Raw genomic sequence first — 19,634 nt, 5'->3', positions numbered from 1 at the left:
ATGCAGTAGTTTTTATTAACAAATTAAAGGCATTTTATAAAAATGTTCATTTGAATGTCTAAAGGGCAGGCACCACAGTGGTTATGATGCTAGTGCTGCAGTCTTACAGGTTTTGGATCAGGGGCTTGTTTTCCTCTGATTTCTCAAAGATGGATATGGCAGGGCTATTTAAGGTTTCTAATTTGTCCTGGCATGTGCATATCTGACTTGTAATATACTGGTATGTTGTTTGGCTTGTGCCCTATAGTATGCTTCTGGGTTCCTGCTTTTCCTACTAAGTATCAGCAGATTTCCAGAACAGAGTAGACCTCTAAATACATAATTACGTGATAGTTTGGGCACTCGCGTGATAACTTGTATTGGCGCAGTCTCTATCCAGTTTGGATTCCTCAGTAGTGGAACTGCATTAAGGCAGGTTTGGGGCTGCTGTGTTGCCAGGTTTGAGTCAAGGTATTTTAAAGTTTGTACCTATAATCCATCGTGGTTTTCCTTTGGTAACTCTTGGTGGGGCTTTATATTTATTATTCTCAGTATCTAATTGGTAGCTTGTCTTTCTGCTTAGCTATCCTGCTAAACCGATCCTGTGTTAATCACCCACTTTAAGCTACGAAAGCTGCGTTCAAAGTAACATGAAAAATGGAAGCAGACTGATATCTGGTATAGTTTTACAAGACGGTTCTATGACAGTCTTGGTGTTTAAGCTTGTTTTATTTGAATTTAAGCATGTTAAACATTTAATTTGTAACTTTTCATAATGGAATATGTCCTGTTGTGTTTGGAGGGTACTGGCAAACAGTTATTCTGACACTCATCCTCCATTCTAGTAAACTGATTTTCTGTAGACCGGTGCAGTGTTACTTGCTTATAAAGATATTATGGGAGGAGTCATTTTAAAATGTATTCAATGAAGTGTAGTGGCAGCATCACAGTATTGTCTAGTTAAGATTTAAGATTTGCTCTGATTTTATAAATTGAAGTAAAATTAAGATCAGTGATAAATGGTTTTTGGATAACTACTTAGGTGAAAAGTTGCCTACTTCAGATCAAATAGAAAAAAAAATGAAGAACAGCTTTTTGATATTTGATTGGTTTGATCCAGGAAGGCAGGAGAATCAGATTTAACAAATGTAAGTTTTTTTGGGTAGATCAGCCTGCAGAGTGGTTGCTATGTAATAATACTGGTTTGATAATGTGTGCAATAGCTAAATAATATGCAGGTGTATTTCCCGTATACAGATATCAGTGTTGAGAGTGAAACCACAAAGGTCAATTATTCATGAAAATTCTGATTTGTACATTTAAAAGTCTCATTTAAAAGCTTTAACAAGGTCATTAAATAGACCATCCCAATTGCAAGTTATCTAGTTTTATGCATAGTTCATCTGTATTAAAGATGTTAAATTTACCATGTAGTTAGTGAAATGTGCTTCAGCTATCTAAAATTTCAGCAAGTCTGCAATAGTTTCTTACCAGTTGACTTAATTTATCTTGCTATGATAATTGTCTTACTGAAAGGCAGCGTTTGCACTTTTTCCTGTAATTGTCTCTGTTTCTAATGCAAGTCTTGTGCCCTTAATGAGATTATTCTCATTTCTACTTCATTTAGAAAGAGAATGGTTTCACTTGGAGTTTGGCTTCTATAATGAGTTCAGTCAGTTGTGCTTTTTTTATTGCTATTCAGCACATGAGTTTATTATACAAGACAAATGTTAATTTTGGAGATCAGCATGGGTTGTTTTTAAATTCATCATGGTGAGATGTGGTACACATTGAATTTCTAATTTGTGCATTTGATTGTTGCTGTATAATGGAAATAAATGGAAGCATGTACCTGAAATGTACTTATCTAACACTCTATAATGCTAATATTCTGACTGAGGTTTCATTCATCCCTTCAACAGCGTATATATTTTTTTCCAATGTAATCATTATACTTACTTTATTTCCAACAAACAAGGTATAAGGTCCAATATAGGTTAACATTTTATTCCTACTGTTTTGTGAATTCAATCTATTTTTCAATTACGTAATTCTTAGTAACTAAGCTGTTGTGCTACATGGCATACAGCCATGTAGTTGTTTAGTACAACTTGTTAAGTACCTCTTGTTGCTTTTTTTTACAGGTTCCTCATTTCAAAATGAGTACCAAAGCCGAAACAGCCAACTAAACAGACCACAGAAACCACCTCTGGCCAAACCTAGACTTGGAATTTTGGAAATGATTGAACAGCATGAGCTTAGTGCAATTCAGGAGGTCGAGACTCCAATAAGCGACAGCCTTCCCATAGGTGATGCAGTTTTGGAATACTAATTTCATATCCAGCGTATGAACATGAATGGCATTATAGAAGTTCTGTATACCACCCCACAGTAGAAACTGCAAGAAAAATAGATAACTGGTTGATAAACTTTTATGATTGTCACTTTGAAATTTTCAAGCATGACAGATTCTTTGAATTGAACTGGGAATAGCAAGACCCACTTTATTGGAACAAATGCTGTCACTATAGTATTTAGAAAGGCACTTCAAACAAATTCATAGAAAGTCTGTCCCATCCACAATAATGCCACACTTGCCAGTTATGAGCATAGTCAAGTGCTTGGTATGCTTCTGGCTGGGATGTTCCATCGTGTTGTCAGAAACCACTTAATTGTCACAAAGTCATTATTGATCTTCTGAAACATCGCCACAATGGGCATGCCCAGGACATCCATGTGTAATGATGGTAGTGTAAGTGTGTCGGAGTTGCACACCTCTGAGTTCTATGATAACCTGTATGAAGTGTAGATGCCTTGTAGTGATTGATGCTGATAGTGTCCACACAAGATGCTCGCATTCATTTATACCATGTAAAGTTATAGATGCTAAAACCTAGAATGTAAAGACTTATGTTAGAGTTGTATAAACTGTTTTAGGAATGCTTTGTTCAATATGTTTATTTTGTTCCCAGAAGAGGACGTGGGAGAAGATTCTAGTGTCACTGAATGCCCAGTGGAGGTGGTCTCTTTCCAAACTGAGTACTCTGGTTCGTCTCAGAGTAGCACCAGGCAGCTTTCCAGTGCTGCTGAATCAGGCTCTTCCAGTAAGCTGTCCTGGAGAGAGAGACTGCTGCTGGAGGCAAGTTCTTCCTCACAGCCTGGTAAGAAAACCTTGCTTTTCAGAATGCAGTACTGTGTCACCCAAAAGGTAGTGAGGCATCCCTTGTATGCAAGGATAGGAATGCCAGTTTCTACCAGTTTGTGAAAAGAGAAAAAAAACATTAAATTAACCAACACTTTTGTCCTTTCTTCTGTGGGGGATTAATATTGGTTTTTATTCGGATTAAAGTATTTAAGGCAAAGTTTTAGATGTGTTTATTCTTTCCTTCCGTTACAGAAATTGTTAGCTTAAATTTCTTTTGCAGCTGTTCCTGCTTTTTCATCACCTGCTGCACAAATGGAATTGCCTAACTATTCATCCGATATTGGAAGAGGTGTACTGAGTTATCCTGGTCCAGTTATTCCAAGGTTTAAACCAAGAAGTGAGGTAAGCCATAAACATTCTGTCTGCATTTATGAAACTCCTTCCTCTGAGATCTACTTTAAATTGTGGATCAATGATGAAAGTTAGCCAAATCTGAACACTTGTAGATTTTTCTCTACAAGATTCATGATTGTCAGAGAAGCAATCTTTTTTTGTCTGTCTGGTGTGTTTGCCTTTGTGTGTGTGAGTGTATGAGAGAGTGGATGTGTGAATGATTGTTGACTGCGTCTTTATTTTGAGCTATGATGTAAATAAATTTGTCTGAAGTACAAAAAAATTGTATTTCATGAAGATCTCTACACTTGAACTGAGCTCAGTATTTTGTTTTATTTGAAATCACTACCTTTTTTTCATTGTAAAATCGCTCCAAGCAACATTTTTCGTTTGATTTTATACTTTTGTCACTGCAGATCATGGTTTCTCCTTCGTCGGTGGATCTATTTTCCATGCCATCAGACCGAAAACCATTAGACACGGATTGTTTGTCTTCCACTACAATTTCAACGGGAAGCTTTTCAACCAGTGAAGCAGACCTAAACTTTACAGGAACTGGTTAGTTGAGTCCGTTTTTAAAATTCATTGAAGTCATCTTACTGTGGACTTAGTTTGCTAGTCGTATTAAGGGGTTATTATTAAGAACATTAATCTTTGTTTTAGGGAAGAATAATTAAGTATACAGTTTTGATCAGTCATACTAAGTGAAGACTTCAGCCTTTTCCCCTATAATCCTCTAGCTCTTGCATATCATGTACAGATCTTCTGCAATTGCTTCATGGTACTTGGGATATTTAATTTGCTTAACATGAGTAAGCATGGGTAAAAAAATTGTAGCCATAGAAAGAAAAAATGTATGTTCTGCATTCAGTTGAAAATATGAGCATTGTCTGATCTATTTTTTATGGGGAAATTTCCCCCCCTTTAATAGGCAATAAACATTGCATCTAATAGATCCTGCTTTAGCAAAATGTATTTAATCATTGTTTATATTCAGTAATGTGGCTGAGATGAACTGTGTAACAGTCTCAATTCTGTGAAAAAAACAGTTAGGATAGTCTCATCCAACGGCTACTGAAAATATATCCATGCTTGCACATTTGTCTGTAAACTGAAGGACTGAAATGCAGGTTAAATGGGCTCTGGGATTAATGATCCATATCGCCTGTAAACTGTTCTTTGGGGACTGATGTGCCAAAACAGGTGCGCTGCACAACTCAACTGCTGACTGTTTTGTAATTGGCAGATTTTTAATGATTTTAACTGGTTAATGGAAACAGCCAAAGGTAGTGTAACAAGGGATGTTGTGTGACAATATACAGTAGTACTCCATATTCATGTGTTTGTCACTCCTTGTGCTTTATCTGTTACAGATGCTTTCACGCAACCAACAGATTATACAAGAGCTAAATTCTCTGAAGGCTCTCCAAATACATTTCTTGCCTCTTCTAAACCTAACACCAGTGAAGTCCTAAAACATTTATCACCCTCTTCAGAGTCTATTAATGGCAACAGCATTCAACAGATAATCTACAAATACACTAAGGAACTGAATCACTCTTTGGATGCTGTTGGGAATTTTTATGGTATGTTTTATTTGTGATATGTGAGAGCTCTAAAGAGTAAGGTAATGAAAAGAGATTATTTAATATTAGGTATTCTGCATTCAACATTTTTTTGAAAAATCAATATGTACATTTTTCTTTATAACCAGTATTATGGATCACTGAAAGATGCACCTTTCAATACTTTTGCTATTGATTAAGGTTTCTAATTCCTTTTTAGAAAGGAATTAATTTAGCAGTTGGTATGGAAGTTCACTGAAAACGCAGGATGCATAGAGATTCTTCTGGGTTCCACTTGGATGATGTCATGACAGTAACGCATTAATCCTGATGTCTATTTTTAGCACCTTCAGCTGGGTTGGATATAACAGAATTGGGGGAATCTAATTGTCATACATCCCTGGAGTTAAAGCATGATAACCATCCTTTCCAGCCTCCGAGTGCAAGAACGGACCTTGAAGTTTCACGTTTGTCTACAGAAATATCTGTGGCACAGAAAACAAAGGATAACTTTAAGGTACACATTTGTTTCCTATAGTACTAGGACGTGAAGCATGTGGGAGTCCTTTTGTAAGAAATAGCTGCAAGCAGAAAATTGACAAGAAATTTGTGGTTTGCTGATGACCAATGGGGTATATTTTGTCACTAACCCATATCCTCATTTAAAATCTGAAGAGGTATTGCTGTTAATGTACATTGACCAGTGATAAGGTGTTATGTAGTGATAGCATGTAATTTTTGCTTTGCAGAAACTGTTCTGTTGTCCAAGATTTGAGAAATAGTTCTGATGAAATTTAAGAGGAAGAGAGTTGATCAGTGTTTGTCTTCTATTCTGTTTAATCCAGGATGTAGATAATTATGATCAAAGCAGTAGAGACAGTGCTGATTTTGGAAAGGACCTCTCTAAACCAAGCACTAGCGTTACAGAAAAAGCTCCTGGTAAGTGTATATATAGCTGCATTTAAGAGTTTGTCGGCTCTTAATGTTTTCCATTTACATTTAGTATCCTTTCCACATTCTGATGGACAACTCAAAATGCCTAGCTTACATTTTGGGTTGTTTCCAAGTCATGGAAAAGACTTAAAACACAGACAGAATTCATATTATAACTCGCGTATGGATGCCTACACTATACAAATTTTTTCTGAAAGTACTTTCAATTTTCCCAAAGACAAGTTGGTTAAGATAATTGCCGTCTCTAAATTGTGTGTTTTTGTTCCCAGTGAATGGTATGTATAAGGTATAGCCCTGCCTTGCTGAGGACTGAGTGTATTAACTTCAGATTCTCTTCAAAAAATAGAACTTTATGTACCCTTTTTTCTGACAGGTCTTTTTCTTCCTCTGGAGCCTAAACTTTACTTTGACACATCTTCCTCATCACAGCAATCGGAAAGAGTGATAGAGATACAGCACACTAAGGTACATGTACTTTTAATTTTAATCTCCCGAGGTGAACTTTACTACAAAAATATTCCAGTGATGTGCATTTTAGAAATTGGTTTTAATAAAGTTCCCTGTTTGATCCATAAACCACTCCTACCTTTCATGATGTAGGAAGTTCTCTGTAAAATTCCCTTGCTGGTTTTCTCTTTTTAGCATTTTTAGGATTAACTTACACTTTGGGAAAACTCTGATCACATTGTTTTTCTTTCTTTGTGTATTTTATCCTGCTCAGTTAAGAAATTGCTCAGTTAAAGATGGGGCAGTTTTGGTGCATTTAGTCCTTGCTGTTCTGAGAGTCTTATGCATTCTGAATCTGTTGTAATTACCTAAATGGAGGTAATTATGTTCGATTAATTACTTCCTGTAAGAATCTTGAAATGCTTATGCTTCACTTAACCTTGCATTTCATTATAAGCCAATATTTTCTGTACTTACTGCTCTTCACAGGAGCCAAACTACACAGATCATGGAGACTTGACAGATAGCCTTGCTGATCACCGTTCCTCAGAGTCCGTGAATGAAGGTCAGTTTGTGAATTGTGTTTCAGCAACAACTGCCCTAGAAAATGAAATTTCAGGCAATGAGGTCTATTGTGAACAAAAGTCTTTTAGAATATAATATAGTGATTTTATAACATTTATAAATCAAGCAAAGATGTTGATTGTGATTGTACAATCTTTTTGTCAACACATTTTACATTTATACGTTTTTAGAATTTGTGGCCATGAAATGTGTCACTATTTCCACCCCCATGATGAACTGTAGTGATTTTCTTCATTAGGCGATGTAGCCGTTTGTCTCTTGCCATGGCTGTCTCCTACAACCTCAAGCCAGCAGCACCAGGCTCAACCAGGATCCGAGGCTTCAAGCTCTTTATGTGGACCACAGGAAAAACTCGCTGAGACGCCCAGAGCTGAACCTTCTCTGGTATGCCATGGTTCATGGTTTAGTACAGAATGTTACATATATACATTAGAATATTGACATTTTAGCTAATTTATGATGCCAGTGAAAAGCATATCTAATACCTTCAGGCTTTTTTGAATAAATGGGTCTCATCAGGTATGTATGAAGCATTCTTCATAAACTGTCATAATTGAATTAATATACATAGTTACATGGTAGTACACACAATGTGCTGATTTCTGAGGACCTCTTTAGACAAAAAATGAAAGTGAGGTAAAGCTATAATTAAAAAATCCAAAGTAGGGTAAAGTATAATTGGTGTAAAACATGAATTAGTATTTTTTAGCATGATTTAGCAATGTTCTGTTATGTTTAGGGTTTGGGCAAGTGTGCGCTGGACTCTTCAATGAACCTGGCTCCAGAGCAGCACATCCAGGAATCATTCCAGGAGGTCCCTCATGATTTAAGAGACTCCTCAATGGTGACAGCCTCTCAAGAGCAAAGTATTTTTGGTACTTTTAAATAAGACTTTCTATTTTTGGTGTAAGGTTTGATTGGGTTGGGTTTATATACAGTTTTGCTGCACAGTGCATGTTTCCATGCGGTTGAGTAAGATCACTGAAAGATGTCTATTGTTATAAGGTAACGTACACTGAAAATCTTTGTTTATATGTAATTGTAGACTATGCTTATCCTGTATAATCGTTTAGAAAATACGCTTGCATGTAATTTGCATGAACTATTAATGTGCTTCATTTATTTTAGTGGACCAAACTTCAGAGTCCTTCCATCCTCTTCATCCAGAAGTTTCCTTAAACGAGAACGCCGAGAACTCTGTCGCCTTTCATGAAACGGAAATGAGATTCTCAGAGCGAGGCTTGCACGAAAGCCAGGGCCATTTTTCAGATGTGAGCCAATCCCATGCAAAAGAAGGTACAGGTGAAAATGAGCTCACTTCTGAGCTCACATTGCAGCAAGACACTGACTTCTCAAGGATTTCTGAGGAATCGCTGGAATGCTTCAGGCAGGAAAGTTTAGAAACTGCACAAAATCAGCTGGAGTTGCAAGAATCATTCTACCAACTTTCAACTACAGAGACTATGATGGATCCAGTCTTGACAGAGCCTCCTGTTACTGCAGAGACTGATGTTTTAGAATACAGCATGTGCCACCTGTCTCTCAATGACACACAACACTCTCCAAAGAAAGTAATGGACAATAAGACCACAGTGGAGGAATCCTCTAAAGAGAGACAGTCTGCAAACTCAGGGCTAGTATATGATGACCATCAAGATGCGCTGAAAATGGAGCATTTGGATCACCGACCTATAACATCAATGGGCAAAGGCTGTACAAACTTTAGCCTTCCTTTCTGGGTAAGATGGTACATTAGGAGAGTATACCCTGTGAGAATAAGTCTCATCTGTTGAGACCATTTCTGAAGAGATGGTTGATAACTTTTACAGTAGTCTGAATGTGCTCTGCTATTCACATGATTCAAAACAGTGGCAACAGAAATTGTAGTAATATATTCATGGGATTGTCACAGATTTTCACTTATTACACCATGCAACAATCTGATTCATATAAACTGCTGCTAGTTTGAACTACAGTTAATCACTTTGAGAACTACATGTGAACACTTAAAAGTGCCAGAGGAAAAGCAGTTTCCTTTTCCATCTTCGCAATGATATTAATAAAGTAGGCAGGTATATAAATTGGTATGTGTGATCGTTCTCTGGTGAGAGTTTATGTAATAGTTATATTGATTACTGCTGCTAAAATTCACTATAAAATCAGAAAGCATTTGACTTACCGCTAACCTTTCATAAAACCTTTATCATTATAACTTCTCTAGAGTCCATATAGCTGTGGTCTTCCTCACAGAATCCTAAGTGGAGTCATGTAATGCATCTGTGTGGTGATTGGAATCTATCTGCTCTAACAAATCAGTTGTTGCTAGAGCCTCGACTAGCTCTAGTGGTGTCTCACAGAGAAATCTGTACAAGATACAGTTGCAGTGGGCAAAAGTGACTTACAGACTGCCTTGTTTTACTAGGCCTTTAGAAAGTGCCTTACATTACATGACTGAAAAGTTTCAAGCAAATGCTACTTTGTTACAGTTTTTTTGTGTGTGGAATAAATGTGCGACTGAAGTTTGTCCTTTGGGAATTCATATCTGCACATTCATGATTTTGACAAATTGTTTGATTCTCTGCTGTTGTAAATTTTCATGTTTTTTAGGTTTAGCGAGTTCTTGTCAGTAATTAACAGCCATAACCGTGCTGGTGACAAGTGAAATTAATTTTAGTTCATTAAGAAAAATTGTCGTCTAATTTAATTAGATGCATAAGTCATTGTGGAGACCATTAATGTTACTTGACAATAATGATGCATTTACCAGCTTTGGCCATTCAGTTTGAGCTGTTTTTTTTCCATTGCAGTCAAAATCATTTAACACTGTGGGGGAAAATTCCATTTTCCATTGTACTGTTCAAAGTTGGTTTATTCTTGTAAATGGTTTTGCGTGTTTAATACTTAACATACTTGTACCACGTATGCAGCCTGTCACGGAGGATAAAAGTACTTTTATCATCCATTCATCCATTTTCTAACTGCTTCATGGAAATTAGGGTCACAGGGGAACCAGAGCATTTCTTGGCAAGTAATGGGGGCAAGGCAGAATTTACCCTGGATGGGATGCCACCCAGGGCCAGGGTCACACCAGGGCCAATTTTCCCAGGAGGCTATTGACCATCCACCAGTATGTCTTTGGACTGTGGGAGGAAACCCACATGAAAACATGGGGAGGACATACAAACTCCACACAGATGGCAGCCCAAGTCCAGAACTGAAGTGCTACAAGGCAGCAATGCAAACTACTGCACCACTGTGCCACTTGCACTTTTATCATGATACTCATAGAAAGAGATGACCATATTGGTTCTTATGCATGTGCAGAAAAGTTCTAGCATTTCAGCCGACAATACCTGCTTCAGAGTACAAACGCTTGAAAAACACAACCATCTATAGAAAAAACATTTTTCAGCATTTGCTCTATATTGTCTCAATTATAAAATGGATAGTGTTATTAGGATTTATACAATAATACTGCAGTTGACTTTGTGATATCTGTATCATTATCACCTGACTCTATTGAATGTGAGTTTTATAGTGGTTGAATTGTAGGTAAGATCTTTGTTCTTCAGCTGTTTATACCAAATTTTGAAGGCATGTAATGGTATACCATTATTTTTTCCTTAAGTAAGAGCCTGTACTGGTACTGTCTTATTGTGAGTGTTTCAGGTTTCTGGGGGACATGTATAGTAATTGACACGTTAAGTAATACTCAGTGCCTCCTTGGTTACACACTTGGTAGCACAGCATGGAGATTTAACGTTGAGAAGCTCCAACGTTTCATCTTGATTGTGAAGTACTATATATTGTTGAGGTTGAAAAGAGGTTTTCTTGCATAAATGTTATTAGCTGAGCTTTTATCTAATTCAGTTTTTGTGTGTGACTTTTGTAGTGAACCTGAATTAAATGTTCCATGTCCGATGGGACACTGCATTTATATAAACATAATCCCACTAGCAGTGGGAAGAAATGTTGGCTCTTTAAATATGAAAGGTTAATTGAACTCTAATGCAGTTTTTATATCACTACTTTATTTTAAATAAAATGTATCCTGTTAAATGATAACACTAAGCCCACAGCACTTTTTACACCACTACTGCATTTTAAAACATTTACGTTCATTTGCCTGTTGGAGGAGACTCATCAGGGAATCCCCCTGTATTTGATAGCAGTTCCGTCACATTAAAAACCTGAATCCCGTGTCTCTTACCACTGCACTAGGAATCGTCTGCAGATAGTATTTGCTTACTGAAGCATCCTAGTTTAATTCACTGTCGCACATTATTGATTCCTCCATTGATATTGTTTTTTACACTTTGTCATTCAGGAGACAGACTTTGGGAGAGGAATCATGGAGGAACCTGAACTGACTCTAATGAGTCTAAATGAAACAACTCTGCAAGAAGAGGAGCTAACCAGTAATAATATGGAGGAAACCACAGGGGACAAAAGTGAAAAGCCTTATTTGAGCAAGAGCCCTGAATTGGAAAATATCACCAAGGTGAGTATTGATTCTCTATGAAAGTGTCTTCTGCAGAGCTGCAGGTTCTTTTGTTATGAGCCTTTTTTAATTCATTTTACCTACCACTAGCTATATCATAGACTTAAAACATTAAGTAGAATACTTCCTTTAATAGCATTTCAAGATGTTTTTTGTTCGTATTAAGAGATGTTTAGTTTTTAGGGCAGCTAGGTATAAGGAAATTGAGTCATAGTGTAAATATTGAATCATTGTGCTTTTAATTTCAAATTAAGGCTAGGGGAAAATTAATCGCAAAGAAAAGCAGATGGGTTTTTTTTTCTGTATTTGACTGCTCTATTTCAGGTTTAAATCTTATTTTTCAGAGCTGCACATCTAAGTCTTCAGTGGATGGGAATGGTTCTCTACCTGCAATGTTTAATACTTCTGAAGGATTAAGGGGCTCTAGAGATGATTCATCGTCTTGTGAAGGTGGTATTTTTAGTATACATTTTTTTACAAATAAAATACTTAGGCTCTGTAATTCAGTCATGGTTTTTAGGAAAAGTGATTCAAGTGTAAAATAAAAATTCCAGTTTAGACTTCATAGTGTCCTCCAAAAGTCACTGGATAGTGAAGTGAATATATTTAAGAACCACAGCTGAAGCTTCTACAGTTAATTTTTCTCTTGTCATTAAATTTGACTTTTTTTTCCCCCCCTATATGCATCTTTGAAGCAGTGATGTTCCTGGAGTTGCATTCCTCATCTGGTAGTTTACAGGAGCTCTTCCTTCAGAAAAAGAAGAATTTAATTGAGAAGTCTGCTGAAAGGGTACAAGAGATTAAAACTAGGAGACTCCAATCAAGAATGATGCTGACTGTAAAACCTCTTGAATCTCTTGCACAGAGCCAGAAAATGAACTGCAAAGCACAAACTTTACCCTCTGGTATGCAACTTCTGTGCTTTTTGTTCCATTTTGTATTTCTACAACCAGACTCCAAAGTTACTTTCACACCACTAATTCTATTTACGTATTATTTTTTCTAGATTGTAAAAAAAGTGTGATTTCCTAAAACCAGGCTCTTTAAAAGTCACACATTTTTCAAGATGATAATGTTATTTGGGAACTAAACTCGGCTTGATTTTTGGCTCTTGGCTCACATATTGACCAAATTTATGTTATCATTTATTGTTTTTTTTTCTTCATATTTTCTGTCCTGCTTGTTTTTGACGTGATGTCAGCAGGCATGTGCGAATTAAAGAGGGTGGGTGAAGTGAAGGTCTGCACTCCTGAACAGAGAAAGTTCTCCGAAATGGCGATGTACCAAAGAACAGAGAGGTGGGTAGATCCTGTACACTTTTGACGATTTCCACAGCGACTTACTAGGTAATCTCTAACCTCTGTTATGGTCTCTTTCATTCATAATTTCTCAATTTACAATGGCTAATAGGGGTACTTCCATAGTTCCTACTTAGTTTTGCTGGTCAAAAGCTGGACTATTACCGACATTCATAATTTTGGTTCTGTGTACAGCCACAGGCATGTGCAAATGTTTTGTGTACTATCTAGCCACTCAAACCTAATTCTGTATTTTAATAAAATTAAGTGAGTGTCTTGGGCTGCTGTAGTTTGTATAAATTGGTTTAAAAGTTTAATTTATGAGAGAATATCTGCCTGAATGCATTGGTTTTAAACCATAAACCAAGCAGGGCAATTTGGCTGTGCCCTCAAAACTGCCATTCATGTTTACAAGAGCTGTTGTGGGACTAGCACTCTGTAGCTGTGGCATTTATTAAAGCATCCTCTTGCTGTTTTTCCCCTTGAAAATTAATTAATGAGCCCATATTTGCTTCAAGAGTCAGAAGAGGGTGTAAGAACAAGTTAAGTTGAACATTTGTCAATTCTCTTTTGTACAGACTGCCATTTAAGTTGCATCTACAAATAATCCATGTCTGCCTCCGTTCTGAATTTTAAATCCAAAACTTCCACTCCTGTTTTCCTGATTTGAAGTACATGATGTTTCCGAATCTGATAAAAACCTTTCTTTGTAATAGGTTAGATCAAACAGGGCTGTAGATGAAGTGTTTTAAATGTTTGTGACTCCATACTGGCAGTTCAAATAAAAGTGTTGTCAAGAGAGCGGTGATCTGTGAAATTTAACTACTGCTGTGGAGAAAAATAACTGGTCTGATGTCTTTATAGGTTATATAACCAACTTGAAGAGGTGAAGCAGCAGAAGGAAATTAAGATGAGACAAGAAGCCTATGCACAAAATCGGGAAAAGGCGAAACAGTTTCAGCAGGTAGGTATTTAGAGGTGGAGCATTCTATGCTATTGCCGTCAGCTGTTAAATCCTAAGGGTGTACAGTACCACCACAGTCCATTCACGCAATGTATGAAAAATTACATTTTTCCTTTTTTGTGTTTAACTAAAGAAAGGCTTATTTACAGTATGTAACAACAATGTACATTGGGCCTATTTTAAGGGAGCTGCCTTGCATTGCTCTGCTGTGATGTTAACTTTTAAAATGTGGTCAAATGAACTGTTATCCTTTGGTATCCCCCACTTCATACATCTTGCTGCCCTCTGGCCTAATAGAGGGTGGAGCATGTCAGACAGTTTGCTTTAGAAAGTGGGATTGAAGTTTTTGATTAGGAATGGATGTACTATTTCTTAACTTCTGCTTCAGACTGACCAGCAGTAGTGGTTCCAAACATGACAGTTCAATAAAGATTTAACAATTGAATTTTAGAGACGAGAACAAACTTTATCAGTTACCACTGTAACTCTGATCATTGTGCAGAGGAAAAAATGTATTTTGCTTTAAAGCTCTCTGGGGGGTGGGGGGTGGAGTATGAACAAATTATCTAGGAACCTTTTTTTGGTTCCTTAATGTCATTGTGAGGTTTTACTTCAGACCTTGTAGATAAATCTGCTTGCTTTTTCTTCTACCAAATTCTATAACTAGCTGTTATGGCAATGTATTGAATTTGTTGTTCTTTTAGCTGTATGGTATTCAAAGTTGCTTCAGACACTGAATTTAGTCAATCTTGTAGTATAGTGATTCAAAGTGAATGCTGTTTTTGCTTATGGTAAATGTTTTAAGATCTTCATTTACATTTACATAACTTTCCTAAACTTGTAATTGTTCATGAATGTTGGGTAAAATTTAACATCATACCTTTCTCCACAGAAAACTCTGCAGAAATTGAGAGAAAAGCGAACCCAACACTGAGTATTTAATTTCTATTTTTAGTGTTTGTCTTGTAACTTATTTGAATTTTGTGAATTAGACCATTATGTATTTCTAATTTAAATGTGACTAACAGTAATTAGATTAACTGTATTTGTAAAATGTTTCTCTGATTAAAGTGCCTTACAAACACTGTGTGGCTGCTCTTTCAAATTTAAGAACATTTTACAATGTCCATTTCAGAGACATACACACAGTACAAGGCACATTTGCAGTAATTTCGTACACAAGAATAACATGAGCAGTTGTTAATGTTTCAACTCCTGACTTGTATGTGAACTGCTTTCCCAAAACAAGATGTTTTGAGATCCCAGGATTGGGAATTTTTTTTCTTGGTGTAGCAATAAATGTGGGATTTAAGAGCAAACCTTATTTTTACTCAAAGACTATGTAATGTCAGGAAGGTTGTTTTGAGAATACATTTGCTATAGTTGTAAAGCATTATTAAAGGACTCCTGGCATTTTGGGGGATAGTGGACTCCCAGTTTGAGATCTGTGGGTTGGAAAACCAGTTTCACCATTGAATAAGGTACTTCACTCAAATTGATTAAGTAAAGAAATGGTTGTATAAATGGGTATCCAGGTTGTCATTGTACAGTATCCTCCATGTCATGAAATATAGGCTGGATAATGTCTCCCTTACATTCTGCAATCCTAGCAGTATCGCACAGTTTAAAGGCCTTTTTGTCAAATTAATTGAATTGCAGAAAACACAAGTGTCACTTGTATTCTTTATGCCATATGTTTCTCTTTTGGAAGTGCAATTATACAGGGGTTCCAAATCATTACCCGTTTCCCTGCTTTGGGCCCTTCAAAGTTTTGTACCAACACATTTTGCCCTGTCACCTGATTCGTATAGCCAAGAAGCTCAAACTTGACAGAAAATTGACACTTGAGCATGAAGGTGATCCCAAACATTTTAAATTGACAAAGTAATGGTTAACTGTGCACAAAATCTAATGTTCTGGACTGGCCATCACAATCTCTAGACCTCAATCCTTTTAAACATTTTTGTTCTAAAGCAAATTGGCATAGCTGCCTTACAAACTAAAGGGATTGAGCGACTTCTACATGGAGGGATGTTCTTAAATTTCTCCTCTGAAGAGCCAAAACTGCATTGCACACTTCAGGGGGTGTCTAGTCATTTTAATTCCTGCCACAAGAGGGTTTACGCAATACCCTAAACTGGGGTTTAAATACTCTTGTGTTTTCTGGATTTAAATTAAGACAAATAGGATTGTATTATGCTATTTATTAAGATAACTATATTTAATGTTTTTTTTAAGCGAGAAACTATCGGTAATTATGGAATTTGTTCACTTAACAGTAAGCTGTAAAAGCAGCAAAAGCCATATTGGTTCAGTTTCACCCTCAGTTTTTTTTTGTCCACTTGAAAAGTGAGAAAATTCACCCAACAAACTTTCAGAGAACATCACGTTCTTCACCTTGACTTTTTCTTTTTTTTTTAATGGAGTTATCTTCATTTATTGGAATTAGCTTGCATACCTATGCTTTCAAAACAAGCTGCAGGTTCCTAGATATTACCAGGAATAAGCATCTTTCTGATACTGGATGGATGGACTTCAACTTCTGTACTTCAAAATACATTGCAGTGTTTGCAAGAATGAGCTGCATAATTAAATATTTCATTCGTCTGGGAGCTGAGTCAAGAAACCTTTGATCAGAAAGGCAGAACAGAAAATAGCAGTTGTTTAACCGGAATTCATTTTAAATGCATTGCGAGCAATGTGAATGTTGGAATCTTTCAATACTTCAAGATAACCTTGACCACTATCCTCCTAGATCTTAACATTGCAGAACAGCTGAAAAGTTATCACTTGCTAAATTAATATAAATTATTCAAATCTTGTAGTTGTGTTTTACATACATTTGTTAAATGGGGGGTGACTTTTGCAATAAAATGTAATTTATTTGCACTATTTTGTAGTTTTAGCTTTAAAATTTAAATGGACTGCTGACAGTATTTGTACCATACTGTGACTTATTTTGCATAAATATCTCATCTACCATGAAGTGAACTAGATTAGTACAGAAATAACCACACAATGCAAAGTAAAGCTTTCTGAATGCACAAGTGTCATCTTAAGTCTCTTTGTGTTAAAGGGAATCTTATCTGGGATTTCTGTTATACACTTTGATTTTGGTTTTGTTACTGGGAATGAGTTTAACAGTCTCTGTTATTTAAAGATATGTTATCTACAAATGAAACTTCCTGTTAAATAGAGTTAGGAAGCATAAGATAAGATCACTTTATTAGCCATATACAATTTCTTTATATTAGAAATTTATCTTTGCATACCCTAGCTTGCTCTCCATGAGACACACAGACAGGGAAAGAGAAGCTTGGAGTAAGAGTACAGGGTCAGCCATTTACACAGCACCCCTGGAGCAGTTGGGGTTAACTGCCTTGCTCGGGCCCACCGGAGTAGGATTCCTCTGCCAGCCGCTTGATTTGAACCAGCAACTTTCCAGCCACAGGCGCAGATCCTTAGCCACAGTGCCACTGCTCCGCCCAAGCATGAACTATTGTATCATAGAGGCAATTCAAGCATTAGTTGGACAAAGTGTAATATTACAACTGTTTTAGGTTTTTCAGTTTACTTTTTCTTTAAAAAAAAAGACTTAAGAAAAACAATGGAAAGTGTAGAGGACATCACTCATCATTGTTTTGATTAATTCCAGAATTCATCAATCTCAGTCTCTTAACATGGAGACACTACTAAGGTTGAAAGCAATCAAGTTATTTTAAAAATTGTTTACGCTAGTGCACACAACCTCCAACTTCATTTCTTATTGCATTTGTTCTGACAAAACTTCTGAGATGCAACATAGAGAACCAATTTCTGCAATTGTTCTATTGACTTGGATTTATTGAAAGGATTTTGTGATCTCCTGCAGTATTGTCGACCTCCTGAATTTTAATTGCCTTTTCTGCTGCTGGTTAAATTGAATGCACGAGGGGAAAAAAAAATTAAAGGCAGTGTTTGTTAGAAGGTACAACCCCATGAAAAACGAATAGACAGCATGACAAAAAATACCACCTGGAGCTTTGGTAGTATTACAAAATGCATATAGGTTAATGATGGCTGAAAATAATCTGTAGCAAAATCTTCCTGCAAAAATCATGTATTTTTGGTTTTAAAACCTGCTGCTGCAATGGACAAAGAAACAACACAACAGAGACCCACATGGGTATTGGTGTGATTCAGATACTATACCTTTGCATTGCCTTGACCCCATCTGGCTAATAAAAACTAATGCAAAAAATGGTTCATCTTTATGACACTATCTGCACATTCAGCAAAACAATATTAATTATGTAGGTGTAATGCACATTTAATCCTCCAATTAAATATGGTCAAAGTGATTCAATAGACGTTGTTGTGTCTTGTTGAAAGGCTATCCCCATCCATCAATTCCCACCAGAATTCACATGAAAGAGAAATTTAGATTTGTTTTTGCAAAGATTTGCAAGTGCTTTCTATCTATTCCAGTAAAATTATTTAGAAATAAGTGCTTTAAAATGATTGCGAAAAAGTGATCAGGAGATTCAAATTTAGCTTGAGTGGCTTCACAAGAATCCAGGAAGACGTTACCATTGCTAAATATTTAGAAGAAATGCAGTACATAAATGATTATGGAAGATGATCTTCAAACTGGCATTTTATTTTGTATGCTACATAAATGCCAGGCTGAATGATCCTCTTTTCATAGCTAATATTCAGTAAAAGCCATTTAATCTAAGTCTTCTGCATATCAAAATCAGATTTAATTCCCTGTGATTTTCTTCCTCCAAAACCATGTTTATTCAGTGATTGTAAAATATGCATGCAAACATTTCTTTATTTAAAGTCTCTTCCTGCAGTTAAAGTGTGATATCTTTGTCACTTTTAACTATAGATTAACTTAGCTCTGTAATAAATACTTGCATAGCGCGTTTTCTACCGAAAATTTATTTTAAAAACTACATGAAAATGTATGCAGCCAATTCAATACATGAATGCAGCATGTTACGATACTTTTTTTCTTTTTTTCTTGGCAGTTTATCGCTGTTATAAAAATCGTGCAGTCAAATATAAAAGGCTATGTCCTGAGAACCCAGAACGATCAAGAACAGTGGAACTGCTCGGAAATAAACTAATCTGGTTTTGAAATGATCCAGTTATTTGCTACCCGTGGCTGTATACCTTTCCTTCCCAGATTTGAAGTCCTTAGTTTGGATAGTTACCTGCAGTGCTCTGCACTTCAGATGTCTTTCAGTTTTGCACACCATCAATAAACACTGTACTTACAATGTACCTTTTCTTCGTCTGGTTCTGTCAAACTGTAAACTTCGCATTCATCAACTGAATTAATTTGAATTACATATTGTACAAGGCAGATAACTGTGATATCTATATAACATACTGTATAACCGTTATATATGTAAAATACATTTTACATACCTGTCAATGCATGGATATCTCATCTTCATTATGCAAACCAGCATGATATTATTAAGGATTTTATCAATATTTATGGTAAACATGGAGCGCCGTATTGTATTAAGTTTATTTTCAAATGGAATGTTTGGCAAATATAACTTAATAAAAGCACAAACGTCACCTCTGCCTGCATTTAATTTCATTGAAATACATGTGCAAAACATACAGTAATCAGACTCTGCCTTGCTTGTGGATATTGCAAAGTCAATAAGTGCATATGTAGATATTCCATAAATACTTTTAACAACTTGTTGCGCATTTACGCAAGCGTCCTGCCTAGGTAAGACAGGAAGCATTTCATTCGGGTTGCGGCAGTGCCAGCGCTACTCCGCTCCTGTCCGGTAGA

General features: G+C 36.3%; 1 protein-coding gene across 5 annotated transcripts in view; it reads left to right on the top strand.

Moving 5' to 3' along the window:
- The window catches only part of cep295 (centrosomal protein 295), a 29,553-nt gene extending 14,638 nt beyond the window's left edge, over positions 1-14,915 (top strand). For 2 of the 5 annotated variants that reach the window (XM_088639252.1, XM_088639251.1), the window contains exons 16-33: positions 2,124-2,288; positions 2,952-3,140; positions 3,405-3,526; positions 3,934-4,075; positions 4,891-5,103; positions 5,427-5,599; positions 5,928-6,021; positions 6,410-6,501; positions 6,973-7,102; positions 7,307-7,452; positions 7,808-7,943; positions 8,197-8,807; positions 11,396-11,569; positions 11,914-12,019; positions 12,265-12,474; positions 12,771-12,867; positions 13,732-13,831; positions 14,724-14,915. In XM_088639252.1, the coding sequence (XP_088495378.1) occupies positions 2,124-2,288; positions 2,952-3,140; positions 3,405-3,526; positions 3,934-4,075; positions 4,891-5,103; positions 5,427-5,599; positions 5,928-6,021; positions 6,410-6,501; positions 6,973-7,102; positions 7,307-7,452; positions 7,808-7,943; positions 8,197-8,807; positions 11,396-11,569; positions 11,914-12,019; positions 12,265-12,474; positions 12,771-12,867; positions 13,732-13,831; positions 14,724-14,765 (2,942 nt within the window). In that variant the 3' untranslated portion in view covers positions 14,766-14,915. The remainder of the gene's footprint in view (positions 1-2,123; positions 2,289-2,951; positions 3,141-3,404; positions 3,527-3,933; positions 4,076-4,890; positions 5,104-5,426; positions 5,600-5,927; positions 6,022-6,409; positions 6,502-6,972; positions 7,103-7,306; positions 7,453-7,807; positions 7,944-8,196; positions 8,808-11,395; positions 11,570-11,913; positions 12,020-12,264; positions 12,475-12,770; positions 12,868-13,731; positions 13,832-14,723) is intronic. The other 3 variants (XM_088639256.1, XM_088639255.1, XM_088639253.1) reach the window with 3 other exon arrangements.
- Positions 14,916-19,634: the final 4,719 nt, after the last annotated feature.

Source organism: Lepisosteus platostomus, chromosome 7 (assembly GCF_059453375.1).
Source record: "Lepisosteus platostomus isolate fLepPlt1 chromosome 7, fLepPlt1.hap1, whole genome shotgun sequence".
Lineage (NCBI taxonomy): Eukaryota > Metazoa > Chordata > Actinopteri > Semionotiformes > Lepisosteidae > Lepisosteus > Lepisosteus platostomus.
Note: the sequence above shows the minus strand (reverse complement) of the source record. Positions and strands in the feature narration are given on the sequence as shown.